The sequence below is a fragment of the Sinocyclocheilus anshuiensis genome, unplaced genomic scaffold, assembly GCF_001515605.1.
Source record: "Sinocyclocheilus anshuiensis isolate Anshui unplaced genomic scaffold, SAMN03320099.WGS_v1.1 scaffold528, whole genome shotgun sequence".
In the NCBI taxonomy this organism is placed as follows: domain Eukaryota; kingdom Metazoa; phylum Chordata; class Actinopteri; order Cypriniformes; family Cyprinidae; genus Sinocyclocheilus; species Sinocyclocheilus anshuiensis.
In genome coordinates, this window is record NW_015558590.1 from 164917 (window position 1) to 183596 (window position 18680).

The 18680-nt window shown below is 38.0% G+C and overlaps 1 protein-coding gene across 1 annotated transcript in view; it reads left to right on the forward strand.

The window, feature by feature from the left end:
* LOC107679972 (kinesin-like protein KIF21A) overlaps positions 1 to 18680 on the forward strand; it is a 67675-nt gene that overhangs the window by 47677 nt on the left and 1318 nt on the right. Inside the window, exons 19-34 of the mRNA XM_016475707.1 lie at positions 785 to 927; positions 1011 to 1155; positions 2170 to 2364; positions 3856 to 3957; positions 4096 to 4261; positions 6691 to 6711; positions 7337 to 7394; positions 7489 to 7543; positions 7783 to 7990; positions 9677 to 9806; positions 11677 to 11813; positions 12679 to 12853; positions 13947 to 14111; positions 14218 to 14335; positions 15344 to 15514; positions 17031 to 17230. Of these exons, the coding sequence (XP_016331193.1) occupies positions 785 to 927; positions 1011 to 1155; positions 2170 to 2364; positions 3856 to 3957; positions 4096 to 4261; positions 6691 to 6711; positions 7337 to 7394; positions 7489 to 7543; positions 7783 to 7990; positions 9677 to 9806; positions 11677 to 11813; positions 12679 to 12853; positions 13947 to 14111; positions 14218 to 14335; positions 15344 to 15514; positions 17031 to 17230 (2189 nt within the window). The remainder of the gene's footprint in view (positions 1 to 784; positions 928 to 1010; positions 1156 to 2169; positions 2365 to 3855; positions 3958 to 4095; positions 4262 to 6690; positions 6712 to 7336; positions 7395 to 7488; positions 7544 to 7782; positions 7991 to 9676; positions 9807 to 11676; positions 11814 to 12678; positions 12854 to 13946; positions 14112 to 14217; positions 14336 to 15343; positions 15515 to 17030; positions 17231 to 18680) is intronic.

The following is an 18680-nucleotide window of genomic DNA, read 5'->3' on the forward strand; positions in this document are numbered from 1 at the left end:
TCGGCCCCCCAGATAGCACCTCGAAAGAAACAGAGAAAGAAAAAGAGAAGGAAAAAGAGAAAGCAGCACCTGTTGAGAAGCCCAAGCCACAACCAGAGGACAGCTGGTCAACCAAACCCAGGCCTGCAGTAATGGGAACGTCTACAGTGACTCCAGAGCAGCATTCCAGTCAGGAGAAGGAGAATAAAAGCAAAAGCAGTATCGTGAGTTCCACCACAGAGAAAGAGGCTGATCTGTCCCTGTTCCTCCAAAGCATCAACAGACAGAAAGGTAAGGGGCATTGCGTTATTCTTCCTACAAGCAGCACTGTTTTTGATAACTATAACTAATTAGAAAACATGTCAATTGAAATAAAGCTGAAATAACAGAAAGAAAATATAAAATATTAGATGAAAAAAATTAACTTAAGCTAATTAGAACAAAAACAAAAAATAAAAATGACAAAAGCATATTAAAATGACTGAAACTTAATATATATATATATATATATAAAATAAAAGCTAATTAAAAATTGTGATAAATACTATAAGTTCCCAGATGCTTTTTGGAGCCTCTAAGTTGTAGATTTATTATCTTAAGTGCTTAAATAAATCATATAATACATTTGAACATTATGAAGATTTACTACTATGTAAGTGAAAAATTACCCTACAAACATTGATCCTTCAATTTGAGTATTTAGATATATTTAATTTTCTTAATCTCTCAGTTAATTTTGGCAAGTAAGAAGAGGCTAAACTGCATTTTCCCAGGGTTTCCTGTACTGATTGCTGCTCTGTCTCAGGTGACCTCTCTGAGGAGACAGGTGCGACCCATATCAGGAAAGGTCACACGAAAGGTGAACCTGCTGGAGGCAAGCCAGGACCTCTCTCACAGACCACCTGCAGGTCGCACATACTCGGCCTCAGGAGCACCTAATGGAGCCAGGTACATTATATAGGCTTCATGTGCGGTCATGTGTGTACTGGAGATGACCTCATTCTGCAGTGACGGACAACTGTTTGCTTTAGATTGTACCATCGCAGGCCGGTTGGGGCGTACTCTACCCGAGTGGCTCGTGGGAAATGGCAGAGTCTGGAACGCCGTGTCTCAGATATTATCATGCAACGCATGACCATTTCCAACATGGAGACCGACATGAATCGTCTTCTAAAGGTATGAATCAACCTTTTACCTACTTAACAATGTTAAATCTGCTTTAATGCCAATGTAATTGTGAGATAACTAGTGTTGGTGAAAGTTATTTTTAAAAGTAATGCATTACAGTACATAAAAAAGTAACAAATTGCATTACTTAGTTACTTTTTATGGAAAGTAATGCATTACGTTACTGTTGCGTTACTTTTTGTCACAAAAAAAAATCAAAAGTAATTTTTGCCAATTGTAAAGGCCCTTTCACACCAAAAGTGAAATTAATAAGCCTCAGGCACTAAATTACTAAAACTTAAACTAAAGCTGAAAATATTAAAATAAAAGCTAATGATTTAATGTTATAATATTATATAAATAATACTAAAACTACACTGATGCACCTATACACTATGCGTTGGCAACTAACTGAAAAAAAAAAAGTATAAATGTAAGTATAATATAAAGCTACATTAAATTAAAATGACTAAAATGATCATTAACTGCAGTGACGGACAACTGTTTGCTTTAGATTGTACCATCGCAGGCCGGTTGGGGCGTACTCTACCCGAGTGGCTCGTGGGAAATGGCAGAGTCTGGAACGCCGTGGCTCCGATATTATCATGCCACGCATGACCATTTCCAACATGGAGACCGACATGAATCGTCTTCTAAAGGTATGAATCAACCTTTTACCTACTTAACAATGTTAAATCTGCTTTAATGCCAATGTAATTGTGAGATAACTAGTGTTGGTGAAAGTTATTTTTAAAAGTAATGCATTACAGTACATAAAAAAGTAACAAATTGCATTACTTAGTTACTTTTTATGGAAAGTAATGCATTACGTTACTGTTGCGTTACTTTTTGTCACAAAAAAAAATCAAAAGTAATTTTTGCCAATTGTAAAGGCCCTTTCACACCAAAAGTGAAATTAATAAGCCTCAGGCTGAAGGAAGTGCCTCTGCATTTAAATAAAAAGAAAAATAAGGCTATGTACAAAATTGTTCAGCTTCTCGTCATTTGAAATCCCTTTCACAGCAACGTGAAGAGCTAACGCGCCGACGGGATAAGATCGGCAGAAAGAGAGAGAGACTGCTGGCAGAAGAACCGGAGGTAGAAAAAGACGTTCAGTCTCTGAATGAGGAGCTGGAGTCTCTGCTGGCCAACATCGACTACATCAACGACAGCATCTCTGACTGCCAGGCCAACATCATGCAGATGGAGGAAGCCAAGGTGAGGCGACTCGCAATCAGTTGGCTGAAACTGCTTTAGATGCTTTCTGATTGACAGGATCACTACGTAGTGTTCACTGCTCCCTACTCCCAGAACACTTGCATCATGTACAGTTTTATAAACTATGATGACATAATATATTTATGTAAATAAATAAATTATATATTAATGTATGATTGTGTAATGTACATGCGTATATAGTACATCCATGTACATTCATGTAAATATATTTTTATGATTAATTTAAGATTAAATATCATGTTTGCTAAACTGAGTGGTAAGTGTCTGTTGTGATGTTAAATATGAAAATAAATGTAATTTGGTTATACTAGAGAGAACTTTTGTAAGATGTATCCGTCTTTACTTTATAGCAATGAACAACCACATATAAACTAGGTCTGTGTGTGGTATGGACAAAAAACGATCATGATTTTTTGATCAGTATTGTGATTTCGTAATCACAAGATTAATCACAATCTTTCTTTACACACACACACACACACGCGCGCACACACACACACATTACATTCATAAATGCAGCGTTCTGCTTGACCACATATCTGAAGTAGTTGTGTAGTATTTCACTTGTTTTATGAACACATTTTTAAATAGAAGTGAAATTTCACCATTTTTAATTCCAATTTTTTTATACAAAAACTACTAGCCTAACTAATATAAAGTTTAAACATTATTAAAGAGAAAACATTTAGTAGTAAAATAAGAACAATTAAACAAATTACAAGTAATAACAAATAAATACAACAAAGCAAAGATACAAATTTAATTAATTCATTAAATCTGATGATCTGAATCAGTTTACTGTAATGACACTGCATCAGTTCAATTAAATGATTCTGAATGATTTCACTGACGTTAGGTACCATCACTGAAATTACCCTTTGTAATGTTTCGGTCATTTAACTGAAATTATCAAATTCTGATCATCTGATTTTAATCAATAAAACTACTTAGATCTATATTCTTTAAATTAAACCACTTGAATTTTTCTTTAAATATCTGCAATTACAATATACGCTTGGCAAAACAAACAAAGGTAGACATACTGATATGGAAACAGGGTTGTTTTTCCATGGTTTTCCTCTCCGTCGGGAATCCACTCCATCAAACAACAGTATAAAAGTAGCTCAATTCCATTGGAAAACCATGAAAGTGTCTGCCCAGGAAAGCATCCACCTGAAATATCCGATCTGTCTGCTTACATGGCAGACGCAAATGCACGTATCCGATTCACATCAGATTTATTTCTACATATGAATGAAGCCTGAAACCGATCTGAGAATATTGAAATCCATGTGTTTTTTCCTGCTTACACGTTTGTGGGTCATATCCGATCTGTGCCACATTTGAGGAAAAAAATTGAAATTGGGTCACCATGCAATGTAAATGCAGCCTAAATCAAACCATTGAAGTTAGTATAAATGGAGTTTGACTGAATTATATCGAGGGCTTACTGTTGTTGTTCATATGTAGGAGGAGGGTGATGCTGTTGATGTCTCGGCTGTGGTTGGCTCCTGCACTCTGTCTGAAACTCGATTCCTACTGGATCATTTTATGTCCATGGCTATCAACAAGGTATCCAGACACAAAACTGTTACCCTGCTTGGTCTTCTGTGTTAGACTCTATAAAGTGAAAAGATCAATTCTCATACAGTTTCATTCATTTTTCAAGCTTTAACACATTTGTCATTCATCCTGATTGTGTGCTTTCAGGGTCTGCAGGCTGCTCAGAAGGAATCTCAGATAAAGGTGTTGGAAGGGCGTCTCAAGCAAACTGAGATCAACAGTGCCACCCAAAACCAGCTGCTCTTCCACATGCTGAAAGAGAAGGCAGAGTTTAACCCAGAACTGGATGCGTTGTTGGGGAACGCTCTGCAAGGTAAGGACACTCTTCCTGGGGCTTATCCTTTAGCACCTTGACCCCCAGGCCCTAGGAATTACATAGAGACGTCGACTGTACTGCTCAGCCCTGCTAGCATGCCAGAATGCTCAGCTTCTGCTTTTCTGGGGATGGTGCCAGTGCCAAATCTGAAAGTGGGCAGTGCTTTTCCACACACAAAAAGTGTTTGGTGCCCAAATTCTGTTTCCAAACCAGCCTGAAATCTTGCTGGTCTTGATCAGTCATTGGTCATTGGAAAACGAGCCCTGGCAAAGCCTCCACTCTTGCTCCTGCACCAGTTCCAGTAGAAAAGAGGTAATAGTTACCAATTTTGCCAATCCTAAGAAACCCAGGACTTTTTTATGATTCTGCAAAAACTCACAAATGCATCTGTAGACTCTAGGGCAGGGATAGCCAACCCTGTACCTGGAGGGCTGCAGCTCTAATCTTAGTCAAACCTACCTGAACCATCGGTGCCAATAGACTAGTGGGGCAGTGCGCCGACATATGACGCTGTTGCGTTACGGGCATCCGAGTTCGATTCCCGGCTCGAGGACCTTTCCAGATCCCTACCCACCCTCTCTCTCCCACTTTGCTTTCTGTCTCGTCTACACTGTCCTATTGCAATAAAGGCAAAAAACTGCAAAAATTAATCTTAATAAAAACATACCTGAACTAGTTAATCAAAGTCTTCAGGATTACTTGAAAATAACAAGCATGTGCGTTGGAGCAGGTTTGGAACTGACGTCTGCAGGAAGTTAAGCCCTCCAAGGAGCGGTATTGGCTACTCCTGATCTAGGAGTTGCACCAACTAGTTGATTAGTTCTGCCACTAGTTGGTGTGTTGGGTCTGTGTTGACTAGTCATGGAGTTGTGTAAGCCAATGTCTCACTATTCTTGGGAGCATTTGGAATCAGTCTTGACTCGGACTCGACCCTACAATTGTCTCGGTCTTGACTCGCACTCAACCTACTCAGGTCTGAGTCTGTACTTAGACTCAAATGAGCTGGTCTAGACTACAACACAGAACTCTATGGTGTGTTTAGTTTGTGGTCTCACCATAAGCATTAAGTCTGGTCCACATCGCAGCTTATGTTGCCCAAGAACCACCTGTTTAGACTGGAAGAGATCGTCTGAACCATAGGTCTTCAACCCTGCTCCTGGGGACCAACCATCCTGCAAAGTTGATTTCCAACCTGCTTTAGCACTTCTGGCTTGTGACTTTACAGGTGGCCTTGATTAGCTGGTTCGTGTGTGTTTGATTAGGGTTGGAGCTGAACTCTGCAGGACAGTGGGTCCCCAGGAGCAGGATTGAAGACCTATGGTCTGAACCACACGTCTGACCAGACTTTGTTTTTAAATCAGCAGTGACCAATCCTGCTCCTGGAGGGCTAACATACTGCAGAGTTTGGCTAAAACATGCTCAAACACACCTGCCTGAACGTTTCTAGCTGTGGTCCTGAAGACCTTTATTAACTATTTCAAGTGTTTTATTGGGTTTGGAGCTAAATTCTGCAGGACATGTACCTCCAGGAGCAGGATCGTAACCCCTGCCTTAAACAAAACCACAGTAACGGACCTACATGCAATACAGTGGTAGCTCAATCAAATAACAATGAATTAGTCCCCATTTGGGATTGTAAGATTCACCGCTTCGCATCGGTGCATCAACATAAAAGTTAACGATGTGATGCATTGATTTAAAAAGGTGTGCATCGGATACCAGTTGGCATTTGTAACGCAATGCATCATTATTTGCATATTGCATCGGCCTCAGTTATGGAGATGCACATCCCTAGTCCCCATGAAAAGTTGTAATGACCAAGCAAATTAGTGGAAAAATAATAAGTACTAGCTACTTTTTCATTCAGATATATTTTCTTTGTTTTCACATTTGTGCTCATATACAATAAGCAAACTCTTGCAAATAATCAAAGCAAACTTTGGAAAAATAATTCCTCATTGCAAGCACTCACTCCAGCCAACATGCTTGGAAAACTGTTTGACTGCAGACTGATGCAAACATTCACACCCCTTTACTCCCAGAAGTTACTTAGCACCCAACCAATCAGACTGGAGCTGTCCTTTCAAATTACTGGCCTGTATGTTGTTTAAGACTAAATAGGTAGCCGAATACAGTGAATAAGTGAAACACAGGCTTTCAGTGGTCACATGGAAATATCAGAAAATTTTAAAATTGTGATAATGAAATGTGTTGGTTAAAAAGAGTGGGACCTTTTGAAATGTCTTTTCCATATTCACATTGTATTGTGGTACAGGATTAGGGCTAGGGTATATATCCATGAATCCCGTCATACCATACAAGTTAATTTCTTTGTGTAACATTTGTTTTTGTTTTGATCTGGGGAAATGTATGTTTGATTTCTCTGTCGCCTTTTTTCTGTTCCCCTGTTGGCCGTTTTGAAACAGAGCTAGGTAACATGCCCTTGGGTGAGTACCAGTAGCCACACTCTCTCTGTAATGAGTGCATGGGTCTACCTCTTCGGACTAACCACAGGCTAGCGGTCCCGTCCGCAGGTGCATGAGGCTTCTGTTCATCTGTCCACACATCCTCTACCGGTTCTTACCATATTAAAACATCAATCCCCAGCTAGCATCATGCTACTTATTAGCATTAACATACATCAAAGTCTGGCAGCAGGAAAACAAGCGTCTCTTCCAGACCATGTACGACTAATGTTTTCCCTCCTTTTTGAATGATTTACCATTTGTGCTCCCTCATTCCTCTTCTCCACAACATTTTTTGCTCTAACTTTGATGATAGCCTCTTTCTGGTCACAGCTGATATCAGAAACCGGTTTGGATCAGCGTTTCACGGCAACTAAGGAAACTAGCATGGTAGCGCTGTGCTTAATTTATCCTCATTTGCTTTTTTTTTTTTTTACTACCACACTCTCAAAAGCCTCTTTTCAACATCACAGATAACAGCGTTGGCGTGATTTAGCCTTAATTCAACAATTTTGCAAGTCCTTCCAAGGAATTCTTCTGATGTAAATTAAATGCCCCATTTGTGGTTCTTTTAATGTACACTCTCTTATTTCTTTTTCAACATTAGAAAATGGTGATGACAGTAGTAGCGACGAGTCGACCCTAAGTCCTGCAGTGGAAGGAAAGTAAGTTAATCTGCTAATGACAAATATGTTTGTTTTCATTACTGTGCTTCATTGAATGAGCAAACCTAAGTCAATATCTTTTCCCATAATTCAGCACCCTGGCCTCAGACCTCATGAAGTTATGTGGCGAGACTAAATCTAGGACTAAGGTATGGGAGAAATTACCTTAATTTTACCTTACCCAAAGCTTGGTAAGCAAGCGATTTTAGGTGCAAACCATTCAAAGGGTGATCCATGAGCTAGGATCAATGTGACCTTTATCGAGACCCCTAATCTCAGTTGGACTGAACCTAATAAGTAACTTTGGATGAAAGCTTTGCTAAATGACAACCAATTCCTGTTCCTTACTTAACTAACCACGACCATTTGTTTTGCAATAATTGCAAAGGCCCGAAGAAGGACCACTACTCAGATGGAGTTACTCTATGTAAACAACTGTGACTCTGGCCCCGACACACCAACAAGAGACTTCTCCGTCCCTCTACACCCAATGGCTGAGACATCTGAGGGAGCTGGAGACCTGGAGTCAGCTGGAAATACAGTCAGAGATCGGGACTACATGCTCCCTACTGCTGGCTTGTCCTCTAGAATGGGCAGTATGTAAGTATATAGTAATCTTAAACTTTGCTGACTAAATGCCGAGCGCTTACTAACTGCTCCAACTCACGTCATGCATGAACTAACTACTCCTGTTTTATGTTTACTTTACAATGTTTTTTCTTTCACTAAATGTTGTACCTTGTTAGGGCTGATCTCATCTGGTCACTTTCAGTTTACAGTAGCTGTTAATACAGATAACATCACCGAAGGTCTTCTCTAATATAGGGTGTTATTCACTTGAATTTCATTGCTGTTTCACGTGTTCTGAGTGGCTAACAACACTAAACAACAAAACTTTGTTTGGTACTGATGGTAAAAACTTTTGGACCTAACTATTTTATTATAATAACTTTTATTTCTCTTGGAACTTGGACTACTGGATGCTAGATGACAATAGCATAGTAAGCCATGGGGACTACTTATCTAGAGGGAAGAGCTGTACACAGTTTTTACAAGGGAGTGTGGTCAAAAATAACACAACTGTGATGATCTACAGCAACAGGCTGAGACAAGTTGTATTAAGTAAATGACAGTCAGACATCTGTGTTGGAAATCTGAATAGAAATGTCTGACAAGCATTCCAAACATTTTAAGTCGCATGAAAGCGTTTTACTTTTTTCCCATTTACAAGTTGAAAAAACATGAATAATCACATTTCACTTGAAAAGTTTACCAGCTGTGAAGAATTTTTCAGGTTTGCTCTAACAGTTTGCCAGAAGTTGCAGATATATTCAAAATATCTGTTTGCCAGAAGTAGCGGATATATATTCAAAAAATCTGTTTGTCAGAAGTAGCAGATATTTTCAAAATATCTGTTTGTCAGAAGTAGCAGATATTTTCAAAATATCTATTTGTCAGAAGTAGCAGATATGTTCAAAATATTTGTTTATCAGAAGTAGCAGATATTTTCAAAATATCTGTTTGTCAGAAGTAGCGGATATTTTCAAAATATCTGTTTGTCAGAAGTAGCCGATATATTCAAAATATCTGTTTGTCAGAAGTAGCCGATATGTTCAAAATATCTGTTTGTCAGAAGTAGCAGATGTGTTCAAAATATCTGTTTGTCAGAAGTAGTAGATATATTCAAAATATCTGTTTGTCAAATGTAGCATATATTTTCAAAATATCTGTTTGTCAGAAGTAGTCAAGTCAAGTCAAGTCTGCTTTATTGACAATTCTTCCACATGTACAGCACATACACACAGAGAATTGAAATTGCGTTACTCTCAGACCCTTGGTGCATACAGATAACACTAACAGTAGAACATAAATACAGATAGATACAGATTTAAATATAAAATACAACTATACAATTATACAAATAAGGTCAGAAGTAGCAGATATGTTCAAAATATCTGTTTGTCAGAAGTAGCAGGTATGTTCAAAATACCTGTTTGTCAGAAGTAGCCGATATATTCAAAATATCTGTTTGTCAGAAGTAGCCGATATATTCATAAAATCTGTTTGTCAGAAGTAGCGGATATTTTCAAAATATCTGTTTGTCAGAAGTAGCCGATATATTCAAAATATCTGTTTGTCAAAAGTAGCATATATTTTCAAAATATCTGTTTGTCAGAAGTAGCCGAAATATTCAAAATATCTTTTTTGTCAGAAGTAGCCGATATATTCAAAATATCTGTTTACCAGAAGTAGCCGATATATTCAAAATATCTGTTTGTCAGAAGTAGCAGATATGTCTTTTATTATGCATGCTGGCCATTTTATCCTGGAACCATCCCCTCTGTCTCACAGGAAGACTTATGACAGGGGACAAGCCCTGGCTGACAAGACCAAAGCCAAAGAGATCACACAGTAAGAGCTAGCACCCCCCAGTGGCAGAAAGTTACTACTGCAGTTTTTGGAGGTTTTGGTGTCTGCCTGTTTGTGTTGTTGTTGTTTTTTAAGATCTTCTTTGAAACAGAATACTGCAAACAGTATCGTATGTAGAAAGTTTGGCATATAAGATAAGAAAAAAAATCAGGTTTTGAAGAAGCATGTTCTCTGACTCTTACCCTAACGTCAAACAAACGCCACTTTACATTGCAATAATCACACTACTGGCTTTATTAAGAATGAGAAGAATGAGAATTAATCACATATTGTGTACAGCTCAGAAGGGGGTCGAAACTCCAATTTAGACAAATGATTGTTTTCAGTAATCCAGAAAATGGTATTTACATGGCATTTTCTAATTCAGAGTATTGTCAATAGTCGTGTTATTAGCAGTCCACATAAAAAGTGTCCACAAAATACCAAATTGGCTTTGCTTTGAAAGTACAGTAGTCATAGATTTTGCCCTGCAGAACTTGTCGCATGGTAGTGAATGAACAGTAGTCTAAAACAAATAAGTGTCCTTGCAAATTAAATGTCTCTAAGGGGATGACCAGGCCAATGTTTTTCACCACAAGACGGAAACTAAAATCCTTCTGTTGACCTGCAGAGTGATATACCAGTTCAGTTATAATATTTTCTCTAGAACTTGCATAACTCAATGTAAACTGAGGCCACGAGAAGTTTTTGCCTTACAAATGCTGACTACTCTGATTATTTGCATCTGAAGTGTTTTGGTTTTTAATTTGCATTTAAATTAGACTATTTTCATATGTTAATTGAATAACAGATTTCTCTGTGTGTGGGTATTTGTGAGTATGTGAATGTGCATGTATTTAAAGTGTTTTCAGTGGTTATGGGAGGAGCCTAGAGTGAGTTCCACTCTGTGGGCGGGACCCAGCATAATGTCTCCATGCATCTGACAAGACTGTATCAGTAAATCATAGTCTGTAGGACCAAAGGGGGCAAAGTTAACATCATCATCTGTTCTGGTTTAAAATTTGGGAATGTGTATTTAAACTGCTTTTAAATAGAATTTTTATATCGACAGGAATTAGGGTGATTATTAAATTGCCAAATTATGTAATAACATGTACACAATTCATATATTTTTGTAACATATATACTAGAAAATACATGAATGTGACTATAAATGAGATTGTTTGGGTTTAGGTTTAAACTTTATTGTGCTTCAGTCTTTCCCTGTTCTTTTCTCAAACAAAAGGGATTGTACAAGCCTCTCCACTCCAATTTAATTTTCTGATTTATTTTTGTTTTTCTATTTGGTTTTGCATCAGACATGTTTTTTTCATTGCATATAGATACATTTCTGGACAGCATTGGCATGCTTGCCCTGTCGTACTTGTTTCATAAACTATTTTTGAAAAATCATACAGTGCCATAAAATGATTTGTCTTCTTCATGGTATCCTCTTTGATTGTTTGTTTATTTAGAAAACCTCCTGACAAACATGGGGTTTTTTTATTCTTAATTGTTCATAAACATTGAGTTTAGCTGATGTTAGAGATGGCTACAGTTTATTTAAAGTTTTTCTGGTATTTTGTTAAAACATCCTGCATGAGATTCTGATTTGCTGTGGGAGAAATGTTGGTGGGATGGACACTTCTGGAGATATCACCACCACTCAGAGTCTTCAAAACTATGCTTTGTTTTCCATTGTCTAATACATTTGATTACATGAAATATATAGATAAATATACAGGTAAAGAGGTAATCAGGAAAGTATTTTTATGGCACTGTTTGCTGCAATGTTTGGATAGAAGACAATGTCTCGATACACAAGATTTAATGGAGGAATCTACTGATTGTTGATTTTTTTGACATGCGTCAGAGGTGTCATCAACCCTGTTCCTGTGTCGAAGAGCAGTCGTGGTGGCTCACTGCAGTGTATTCATATAGCCGAAGGTCACAGTAAAGCTGTACTGTGTGTCGACTCCACAGATGACCTCCTCTTCACCGGGTCAAAAGGTCAGAACACCGTTCAACACTCATTATATAGTTTATGCTAGTATGATTTTGTTGTGCTTATCCAACCAGGTTGCTTTAGTAAACACAACAGCAGGCAAAGAGACAATACAGTGACAATACACTGAACATAGTTAACATAACATAACATAAGATAGCATGAAAACAGTTCATGAGGGTGGGTGAGAAATATATGGGGGCAAGACCATGAAGGCCCTGAATGTGATGATAAGAAGAATCTTGTATTGAATATGTAAGTGAATGGGTAGCCAATGTAGTCTGCGTAGAATAGAAGTTATGTGGAGAGAGTTTATTGGTATGTGAGAACCCTAGCTGTGGAGTTCTGAATGAATTAGAGCTTATTTATTGTTGTGTTCGGTAAGCCATAGAAGAGAGAACTGAAGGAGTCAAACCAGCACTCCAGCAATATTAACACTGTCAGCACAGAAACAGGATGCAAATTGAAAAGGACCAGCAATAAGTAGATCTATTTTATCAGTGTTGAGTTTGAGAAAAAAATGACTACTCATCCTCACATTTATGTCATCGATACAAGCCGATACAGAGTTTGTGGGGAAAGGAGCAGTGCACTGAGAACAGATGTAAAGTTGTGTGTGTAGCAATGGAAGTTAAAGCCATGATGAACAGTCAAGGCCCAAGAACAGAACCCTGGGGAACACCGTGTGAGACAGAGGTAGTACTGAAGATGTGGGAAGTGGTAGGAAGTGAACCAGGATATGGCAGTTCCAGAGTTACCAAGAGCAGAGAGTTATGAGATTAACCATTCCAGTTCCTTAATTTTTTAGTACTTCTTAGTAAGAGTAATTGGTCTAACCAGTTTTTATAAACTGGCCGTTTCCGCTTTCAGACCGGACTTGTAAGGTGTGGAACCTGGTCACGGGACAGGAGATCGTGTCTCTAGGCGGCCACCCCAACAATGTGGTATCAGTGCGTTACAGCTACAGCTTGGTGTTCACAGTCTCCACCTGCTACATCAAAGTCTGGGACATCCGTGACTCCGCAAAGTGCATCCGGACACTCACGTGAGTTCATGTCCAACCTAACATGTGTATATCAAAGAAACTACAAGCATTCTTTAAATTAGGGTTATCAGAATACCAATACCACATGTCATGTTTTTGAACACTTAATTACATGTTAAGTGCAATTAAATGAAAATGTAGGTAACACTTTATTTTAAGGTGTCCACTGTCCTTGTTACACGTTACATGTGCTTACTATTATAATAACCATAAATTATGCATAATTACATGCAAGTAACACTAAGCCAAACACTAATCCTAACCCTATCCAATTATAAGTACTTTACATATGTTATTTAATATGTTAGTCAACACAACAAAATAAGTGTATTTCTTTAAAGCACAAAAAAATATTAATTAAAAATGTGAAATGAAAACATTCTATTTTGACTTGTTCAACAGCTTCGTTTGGGTCTTTATCAAATTTGCGTCAGATGACCTTTGTTGGGGAAAGTTATTTTTAAATGTAATGCATTACAATATTGTGTTAATTTTTGTATGTAAAATAATGTGTTACATTGCTCTTGTGTTACTTTTTCTCATTTGTGCTGGGCTTGCTTGTTTATTTTTAATATAAAAAGTTATGTCTTTGGGAAATGTAACAGCCCTTTCACACCAAAAGTGAAATGAATAAGCCTCAGGCTGGAGGAAATGTAAATTCACATCTGTACAATAGAGGGTGCAGGAAAATGAAAGTTCAACACTCTTCAGAAATAAGAAAAAAAAAATCAAACAAAAATGTTATGTTTAGTCATTTTTGCTTAGTATGGTTGAATTGGATCATCAAGGGTCAGCAAAAAGGGCATTGTCAGTCAATAAATGGGGAAACAAAGTAAGTGGCGTTACTATTTGAAAAAGTAACTTAGATCTATTTTATTGTACTGTAAAAAAAAAAGTAATGTTACTTTACTAGCTACTTGAAAAAAAATCTGGTTACTTAACTAACATTACTTGTGATGCGTTATCCCCAGTACTGCTTGAGACAATGTTCATAAAAACGTGAAGTAATTAAAAATGTATTAATTAAATTTAAAATGGCCATTTGGTATTATTTATATTTTCTCAGTCTGTGATTGTGCATTTCTACCTTCAGATCATCGGGTCTGGTGAACACTGGTGACACATGTGCAGCCAGTACGAACCGCACCGTGACCATCCCGGCCGGCGAGAACCAGATCAACCAGATCTTTCTGAACCCGTCTGGAACTGTTCTCTATGCTGCCGCAGGCAACTCTGTTCGTGTGTGGGACCTGAGACGGTATAAGTTTGGCCCAGCATCCTTTATTTCACCTACTCTGGAAAGTTAATAATTTGCTACATAATATATCTAATTCTTTCACTTGTTTTCCATCTCTTTCTGTCAGATTTGTGTGTACGGGGAAACTGATGGGTCATCTGGGTCCGGTCATGTGCTTGACTGTTGATCAGACTGGGAATGGACAGGATCTAGTTATCACGGGCTCCAAGGATCACTACATCAAGGTTTGTATATTTATCTGCAGTGGTCATTTTGAAAATGTTATTTTTGCACCTGACCTTATTGAATATGCATTTGCTGGAGTTTCCCTTTCAAATGCAAAATGTATGGGAGGAGAGTATTAAAATGAATCACGCAACGTGGTTTACTAATGTTTGCGCTCATCAAATTACTGGTATTTGCACCATTATTTAACGGCCAAAAAAAGCATGTCTTAAAGCAGGCAGCAATTTGCGCTACTCTTGGTAGATTGCGCTGTCATTATTGTGTTCTTTATTGTGTGCATTGTTAGTAAATCACCCGCAGAATTTTCCCCTCCCATCGGCGCTTTAATGGAATTGCACTCTAACACTAATTTGCCGTTTAGTGAATCTGGCCCCAAATGTCTTAATATAGTTTGAAAACTAAATACTACTAAAATTAAATACTGTTTAGTACTTTTAGTTACTCTTAGTAACTATAATGAATACACTGATCATTAAACAGATTATGCCAAAAGTAAGCTGTAAGACGTTATTTGTTGGAAGGTCACAATCTTGGGACAGGCTAGGATACACATTTATAAAAACCATCTACATTTCATTCTAACTTGTTGTAACAGATTATCTAACATATCTATTAGGTTTGACAACATGACATGCAGTATGAAAAAAAAATAAAAATAAATATATATATATATATATATATATATATTTTGTGGTCACAAATAACTAAAGTGGTACTAAATACTTCCCTAATAATTTGTGGAAACAAATTCTTTATTTCATGGCCACAACATGGCCCTTGCATGTTATGTGTGGTGCTCTCTATACAACAAAAAGCATGTACATTTTATTTTGAGCCACATTTGTGTACTGATGTGATGCGCAGTGAATGAGTAAATGTACCTGTCCACTTCCTGTTACATGATATACTGATGCTGTTTGCAGTGGCCTTTAGACTGAGCATATATGGTCCCTATAACTTAAAATCTCAATATATATGATGTGATTAGATGTGATTTGCTTCTGCAGATGTTTGATGTGACAGAGGGTGCTGTGGGTAGTATCAGCCCCACTCATAACTTCGAGCCGCCCCACTACGATGGCATCGAGTCCCTGGTGGTTCAGGGAGATTGTCTGTTTAGCGGCTCCAGAGACAATGGCATTAAGAAATGGGACCTGACCCGCAAGGACCTACAGCAGGTATAGCCACCTATACTGACAAAAGAATATATGATTAAACGGTAAATATTTCACACCAAATATGTATATGCAATCTGCTTGGAATTATAAATCATATAATTTACTACATGGCACAAGCTAATTGGCTGATTTTGCTGCGGATGCATTTGAGATTCGTCTGAAACCCTCCACCTCCCCCAGCACCACCTGTCTAGATCTGCTACATGATTTGTATACTATATGCCTACTCATCAGGGTTTCTGCAACTCCTTAAAGGAACACTCCACTATTTTTGAAAATAGGCTAATTTTCCAACTCCCAAATCTATAAAAAACTAAACTATAGGGAGCTCTTTACTATAAGGCTACAATTAACAACAGAGCCCAAACTTAAATGTAATTACTATTTGTTTTTAACTATAATAATCAACACTCAAATTAAAATTAAATTATAGCCTACCATTTCTATTTGCTATTGAAATATAATCATTTACACAGTGGCTGTCATAACTTGTTTTATAAACGATTTATTTAAATATAGCCTACATTAAGTAATTAAGACATCACTAACAGGTAAAGTAAAATATAATGAGTATAGGGAGTTGGAAAATGAGCCTATTTTCAAAAATAGTGGAGTGTTCCATTAAAAAGTCCTACATTTATTTTGATCAAATTTAAACCGTATAACAAGTCTTAATATTAATTTTAAGTTGGGGATGCAAAAACAGAGTTGTTGCGATGCGGATATAGATGATAGCCCATTTCTGCCAAGTACAAAAAAATCTCAAAATTGCGTCTTTTATCTCATAATTATGATTTTGTCAATTTCGACTTTTTATGTCATAATGTTGATTTTTGTATCTCAAGGTTGACTTCTGTCGATTTTGGCTTTTATGTTTGAAAAAAAAAACTAGAAGAAAAACAAATGCACACACTAGGGGTGTAACGGTACACAAACATGACGGTTCGGTATGTACCTTGAGTATATAGTCTAATATTTTGTGAAATCTTCTCTAGACTTCATTTCTCTGGTGAACTGACGAGCTGTAGACACTGATGACTTAAATGAGGTAAATGAAATGCTACGTGACATTTTGTTCACCAATCGTTTTAATCACATCTTTCCGCAAGTGAAACACTGATTGAGCGATTACATGAGGCATGAGATGTTAATTCATGTTTATTTCACATTAAAACTAGTAGGAAAGAGGAAGGAATGCTCACACTCACCTGCGTACGAATACGTGTACCGTTACACCCCTAGTACACACACACACACACACACACACAAATTAAATTCACATTTATTCTAAAGTGTGGCTTAAGTGTCCAAATACTTCTTGGAGCCACTCTAGCAACATTATAATGCAAGTGTAGTAGCTTCCACAAGGACAATTAGCCAATCAGTTGATTAATCAGTGCTGAGGATGAGATCAGGAAGAGGCTAATTACCTCATCATGAAGTCAATCAATCAGGGCTCAAACTGTGTTTGTGTTTGTCCGGGATTTGATGAGTTGACATGTTGCTTGTCCTACAGCAGGTACCCAACGCTCATCGTGACTGGGTTTGTGCTCTGGGCGTCGTGCCGGCGTCTCCCATGCTTTTGAGCGGCTGTAGAGGAGGAGTTCTCAAACTCTGGCACACGGACACGCTGAGTCCGCTGGGGGAACTCAGAGGCCACGAGAGCCCCATCAACAGCATCTCTACCAACAGCAGCCATCTGTTTACTGCATCAGAGTGAGTGTCACACACACACACACACACACACACATCAAACTGTGGCTGGGAATCAAGAACTGGTTCTAATTCAGAACTAAATAGTGCATACTGGAGCTGAACTGGGTCATTTGCTCTGAAATCAGAGAACCCTCATTTCAACAGCTATTGTTGCAAAGCATAATCAAAGTAAAATACATTAAAAGTCTAGTAAAAAATAACCTAGCTTTCCATATATTTTTCAATATATTAACACAAAGATTTCATTTCATTTATATGCACCGACATATATGGTAATAAACAATGATAGACATTTTAACGCGTGTCAGTTGCCATGAGGAGACTTCCATGAACATTTTTGAGTGATGATGCACAAGAATTGAACGTTTTGAGTCAGTTGACTGAAATGGACCATGCATTTCAGTTAATTTTCAATGCTCATTTTAATTTATTTTAAAGGGCACCTATTATGCCCCTTTCTACAAGATGTAATTTTGGTCTTGGGTGTCCCCAGAATGTGTCTGAAGTTTCAGCCCAAAATACCCAACAGATCATTTATTATAACAGCTGGAAAATGTCATTTTTGGGGTGTGTCTAAAAAAGAGCTGTTTTGTAGTGTGTCGCTTTAAATGCAAATGATAATGCAAATAAACTGCATATTCCCGCCCCATCTCCAGAAGAGGGCGTCGTGTATACGTCTCTCTGCATTGCATATCTACAGCAGTAAACAGCCAGTAGAAGCAACATAACTGAGAGCGAGAGAACTGGTGTTTAGCCGTACATATGGGAAGCCAAATGCACTGAAAGTAGGACGAAACAGCGCGATGACCTGCCAAACGAATCTCGCGCTACAAATGATGCGAACTAATCTCACAAGCGCGGCGCTGATCAGTTAAAAAATACTTAATGTACGCACACAAATACGGTTAAAACGCTAAGCAGTATAACGACATGACAGTCACAAAGGAGTCTGGAGTGATACATGTATTTAGGTAGATTTTGAGGCGCATTACCTTGAAAAATGAAAGTAATCTACAGCGTCCTCAGCACCTCAGATGTTGTGAGAAAATGAAGACTCTTATCTTCAGTCTCACATCCAAACACAGAGCATCGGGATTGCTTGCGAGACATTGTTGACGTTACAGCTGCTCGAGCGCGGAGAAAATGGAGGACAGCGTACAACCGCTGAGGGTGGAAACTATAGCAATGCAGAGCTGTCAATCAGCCGCTGTGGGCGGGGCCTAAACAATATGACGTCACACTGCGAGAGAATCAAAATGGCAGGCCTAGTGAGACTGACTTGGTTTAAAGGGGATTACAAAATTAAGAATGGGTGGATTTTTATCATTGTAGGGTGGTTGTGTTCACACACTGCCAACACACATTTATGTCCAAACACCATGTAAAAGTGGATTTTGCATAATAGGTGCCCTTTAACAAAAATAACAAACTGAAGCTGAAATGAAAATTA